Source organism: Phalaenopsis equestris, unplaced genomic scaffold (assembly GCF_001263595.1).
Source record: "Phalaenopsis equestris unplaced genomic scaffold, ASM126359v1 Scaffold000002, whole genome shotgun sequence".
Lineage (NCBI taxonomy): Eukaryota > Viridiplantae > Streptophyta > Magnoliopsida > Asparagales > Orchidaceae > Phalaenopsis > Phalaenopsis equestris.
In genome coordinates, this window is record NW_018164444.1 from 81,223,351 (window position 1) to 81,229,252 (window position 5,902).

The 5,902-nt window shown below is 31.2% G+C and overlaps 1 protein-coding gene across 2 annotated transcripts in view; it reads left to right on the plus strand.

The window, feature by feature from the left end:
• Positions 1-5,902, plus strand: part of LOC110029072 (ribosome biogenesis regulatory protein homolog) — a 25,178-nt gene that overhangs the window by 18,850 nt on the left and 426 nt on the right. For both annotated transcript variants that reach the window (XM_020731203.1, XM_020731195.1), the window contains exons 6-8: positions 4,365-4,482; positions 4,871-5,057; positions 5,172-5,285. In XM_020731203.1, coding sequence (XP_020586862.1) covers positions 4,365-4,482; positions 4,871-5,057; positions 5,172-5,285 — 419 coding nt within the window. The remainder of the gene's footprint in view (positions 1-4,364; positions 4,483-4,870; positions 5,058-5,171; positions 5,286-5,902) is intronic.

Here is a 5,902-nt window from a genome sequence, read left to right on the forward strand (position 1 = left end):
TCCATAAGATGTTTGTTAAGGATTGGGGCAAAATTTAAAATATCTTTTGAATCTAATTTAATAATTTTTATTCTATTTTTTTATTAATACTTTTAATTGATTATAAATCTTTGTAGCCTTGTAGTCAATTAATTTTTTAAAATACTACTCATCAAAGCTATATATATAATTGATTAGTAGTATTTCGAGCCAAAACGAGCCGAACACGAACGAACAAAAATTTATTTGTGTTGTTTGTGTTCGACTCGTTAACTTAGTGAACGAGCCGAACACCAGCTGTTCGCGAACAACGAGCCATTTTGACAGCCCTAATAGGGATGATATAGAGGTATAAAGTGAGTGTATTTGCTCAACTAATCCACCAACACCAAGATGACTGTAAATCATTTTAATCGAGGCAAGTTTTCAATGAAATCCATTATCACTTCCTCACATATCTTCTCTGGCAATGCTAGAGGTTGTTGCAACCCCCCAAGTGCTAACGCTATGTACTTGTCCTGTTGGTATACATCACAACATGAAACCATATCCTGCTCATTCTTTCTCATTCCCACCCAATATAATTCTGTTGTCGTCCTCTTGTATGTTAGGAGCACACTCAAGAGCTCCCCAATAACGCTGCTGTGAAACTCCTGCAATAGCTTCAGTATGTGTTGTGAATTCTTAGGTAATACATAGTATTCAAGGATAGCTGTTCTCGTCATTCACTAAAGCCGGCCGGATCTTGCTCAATTTTCATCTACCTCACTTTTTTTTTGCCTCAAGACTTCCCAGTCTAAAAGAAAGGAACGAACAATACCAACAATCGTGGTTCCTTCATATGTCGTGATAAGGCATCAACGACCTTATTCTCTAATCCTGGGTGATACTGAATTTCGAAGTCACACCCCAGTAACTTAGATAGCTACCTCTGATGTTCCTCCGTCATTTTTCGTAGTTCTAACGAAAATTTTTAGGTATTGTGCACACTGTAAAATACTTTATTCTAACGGCACAAAACAACACAATTCCAAACACATAAAAAAAGTAAACTTACAATTCGAGAGTTAGGTCAAATCTCTCCCAAATCCTGAACTCTGAAAATAAAGACAACAACACCCCACAATCCTAATCATATTAAGCCTTATTTATACCAAAATAATAATAAGTAACAAATGACTAAATTACTTGGGGGCTCCGTGTGGTTTAGTGGAATCACTTGATTCAATGGAGCACAAGGGCGGAAGGCACCAGTCTAACAAAGGACTAGGAAATAAAAATTGTTGAGGAATTAAATAAAATTTAGTTTTCATTAACTTGTTTTCTTGAGGTGAAAAAAAACGTGAAAAATATTATTATTTTTTGTATGTTTGAGTTGTGTTCTTGTTTTTTATTTGATTGAGACTTTTGTGACTGTGATCATTAGGTGAAATTTTCATCCCTTTTTTCGTTAGTGTTTGTTAGGAACTGGGTTATTGGAAAAAAAAGGGATTTTTTTCACATTTCTTAGGTAAATCTTTCTAAGTGTAAAATACATTGGAGCTTAACATCTGATATGCAATTATGAAGTGAAATGTGTTCACATCTAATTCTTTGACAGTAGTATAGCCTTGAAGTTTCAATTTATTTTTAGGAAAATGAAGTTCTTATGTTTTTAGTTTTAACCTTTTCATAAGCGATATGTTTGTATAATTTTAACCAGTTTAGGGTTCACACACACCTAGATTTTTGCCTTCTTTCCTTTTCCTTTGGTTGCCAAAGCATTGAGAAATGGGATCTCTACAACCGTTATAGCATATGTGAACTTTTTTAATTAATCGGTAATTAATTCTATTGTCAAATTCTATATATATATATATCGGATCGGATATCGGGGAGTGTACAAATTTTTATACATGTTGTAACGAAATACATAAAATTAATTCTCACCAATTCTTATCATGATATCGGATCACTAGGCTTCTTCCCATTGCTGTGCCCCCATTGTTATAACCTTCATCACTGCATTTCCACAATCATGCATGCAGACTTCATTATTGCACTATATTTTTTTTCTCCTATTTCTTTATAACTATAGTCTTAATCATCGCATGGACAGACATTTCTTAATATTCCGTCTTCATCGTTGCATGGCTGCATGTTATTCTCATTGTTGCATCTGCATTTCTTTTCTGTTTTTTTTTTTCCCATGAAGAGAATCACCACGATTTCCTCTCCATGGAAGCAACAATAATACTCAGTTATCCTTGGTTTAAGGTTTGCTTTTAATGGAGGGATTCAATCTAAAATCCATTGGGAGAGTTGTAAAACATCCATTTAACATAACGGCTGAATGAAAAGAACTATCTAAATTGATCCCAATTGGTTAGAAAATTTTTTAACAGGAGAAAAGAAAAGGTCATCAATAAGGCACATAAAGATAAAAAAAAGTTTGCTCGGAGCATAAAAAAAATGTGTTTTCTACAGGTACTATCACTAAGCTTTCTTATTTATACACATTTTTATCTATATTGAAAAATCCAATGATCAGTAAATCTACATTTAACTTAAACACCCTTATGTTTAACAGAAATAAATCCGTCTTTATTCTTTTCTTGGCCGCCCATATTCTATTGTTCTTAAATTTATATTTTCTTCACTATTTTCAAAAATCAGTATTACAAATTTTCATTATGTTATTTGCGAACAAGCAAAATACTAATATACTAAATTTTTTGTGAATGTCATAAGAAACCTTATTCCTATTTCTTTCATTCAAAATGGCATTCGAATACCATCATTTACATCTAATATCTATGGAGCTTGATGGTTTGCTTTTTTAATTGATGATTGCACTCATGTGGTATGATCTTTTTTAAAACAAAATTAAAATAGAAAAATGAGATATCATCCTTTTCACCTTTTTCAACATGACTAAAAATTAATTTAATGTTGAAATTAAAAGAATCAAGTTCGTCAATGTCAAATAAACACTTTAGTTATACTCCCAGCTCATACTTTCAAGAAAAAGAAATAATATATAAATACTTTTGAAGGAACGCTCTCCAACAAAATAGAGTAGCTAAATAAACCACCATATGCTATTTTCGTGTACTATTTTTATATCTAAATTAATTTTATATGGAAGAAATTAAAACCCTTTTAAAATATAAAACATTAGAATGGATAAGATGCTTGAAAAGATAGAAACCAGTGGGATGTAAATGGGGCTTTATTATCAAATATACATCCCATGCTTTGTTTGAAATTTGTAAAGCTAGTGTAATGGTCAAAGACTACAATAAAATATATGAAATTAGTTATTATAAATTTTCGCTTCAATTGTTACAATGTACATTGTTTGGGATTTTTATTTTTCCCCATTAATAGAGACTGGAGGTAAAAATTCAATATGAATAATGCATTCTTATATGGTGAACTAGAAGATGAAGCTTACATTGGACGCTCCGGGGGTTTCTATAAAAATATTTTGGGAGGCAAGCTTGTAACTTAGAAAAATTAATATAAAAATATTTAGTGGCATTGGAATCTTTAGATTGTTATGGCTTAAATAAATTCCAGAAGTTTAAAATTGAATGAAAAATGTTTAGTGAGACACTATTGTGATAACAATACCACCATCAAAATTATATAGATTTATGTGCAATATGACCTTACAAAGCATATTGAATTGATGGACACCTTTTAAATGAGGCAATTGACAATAGTTATCTATAATCTTCTTGTAGTCATAGGTGAACAACTTCTAGAGATGTATGAAACATCCTCATAATTTTCAGTCTTTCATTTCCTTGCTGTTACCATCTGATCTATGGGTTCTCTATTATCTTCTTATCAAACTATATGGACAAATATAATAATTTTGTAATATATTCATTTCACTTATTTTATAGTTTTTCTATTAGACGCTTTCACAAGATTTGTATACATTTTGTTTATAGTAAAATGAAATACACGAAATTGTCTCTCCAATTCTTCTTATATATGGCTCACCTTCAAAATAGATTGAAGTGCCAAAATAACCCTTTAACTATTTATATGGCGTCATTCTAGTTCTAGGGTATATAAAAATATCAAATTTATCCCCAAACATTTTTAATATGGGCTGAAATGGTTCCCATATAGGATTATTTTTTGCATATATTAAAAGAGTCTGGAGACTAATTTGACACTTGTATAGACTCTGCGACTTTAGTTGCTCCCTGTAAAAAATCATGGGACCATTTCAGCACTTCTCTCTCTCAAAATTCCTCTAGTGATTAATTTTTATCTGATCAATATGGATTTTATAAGCTCGATATATATGATCCCTCTAACATAAAATTTTAGAGGAAAGTCTTTACTTTTTCATTCAATATACAAATCATTGTCCATTACTCTTGTAGAGCCAGGAGAGGATCCTTTCGGCAAAAGGAAGAATGAGAAAAAGAAACGGGTTGAAAAACAAGAGAAGAACCGGTTGCAGAATCTCAAACAAGCTTTCAAAGCTGGTAATTTGCCAAGGTTGTTTTCCTCTTATACTTCCCCCCAAAAAAAAAAAAAAAAATGAAGAATTTCTTTGTAACTAGATATTTTACAAACCAAATTATTGATTTTGCAGTTTTAGCTTTCTTTAGTTTAATTTGATAGATTTTAGGGGCTTTTATATACATAAAACACAATTCTTATATATTTGCATATCTAATGCCAAAGCTTTCATATTTATACATATAACACTCAAATCTTTAACATCACATAAAAAATATCACTATCACTAACATTTTGCTTAAACTTTAGGTGATAGATATGTAAATGCATAAGAATTGTGTGGTATGTATGTAAAGTTCCCTAAATTTTATGCCAAGCTACAAACGAGTGGGATTTTTTATAAATTTTTTGGGTGATTCTGCAGTCATATCCAGCTTGCTGCAACAGCATTACCCATCACTGGAACTCAGAATGTAATACCAAAGAAAGCCAGTAAAGAAGAGCTTGAGGGCGTCGCCGGAATGGCGGCGACAGCGACAGCAAGCGGCGGAAAATTTGATAAGAAGCTTCCTGGAGAGAAACCTGCCAAGCATGCTGGAAAACATCGAAAGGTCAATCTTGTGGACTAATTAAGCTTTAACTTTACATAATTTTTTCTTTGTTTTGAATTTTTATGCAAATAAGATGTTCATGTTGCAATTTTTTTTTTATTTATTTGCTTGCAGTTTCTTCCTGTTGTGGAAGGAAGGGGTATGGGAGCTCGAGAGAAAGAGCAAACAAAGAAAATTCTCAACAAATTGATGGCTAAAAGCTCTCATGACATACTTGACGTTGACAGGGTATGTTTTAAGAACATACAATTCATATTTACAGATCGGTACTAAAAATCTGAGGAGCAAAAAATTTTTCTTAGCACGGACACAAATTGCTATTTTATAAATGGAAAATTTACGTACATACCGGTTAATCCTTATGTATTTTCATTTGTAACACCTAAACTTCATTTTTTACATACATTCCACCTTATCTATGCATGAAAATGTGTATTTGTTGTTTTATTTGATATGATATCAAAGATTTGGGTGGTATAAATGTAAAAGTAAAATTATGTTTTAGTTATGCAAGTATATAGGAATTTTATGGTATGCAAATACATACCACTCAATTCTTATGTATTTATATATCTACCACCTAAAATTTATAACTTACATTTCACCTTTTCTTTGCATGAAAATGTGTATTTCACTTTTTAAATGTTAAAATGCTGTTATTTTTTATATGATATGAAAGATTTGGGAGGCATAAATGTAAAAGTAAAACTAGGAATTCGGTGGTGTATTGGTATGTATTTAAATACCCCCTTTAAAACACCATCATTTATGCTAGAGAAAATATATGATACTTACAAACATTATGTGTGTGTGTGTGTGTATATATATATATATATATATATATA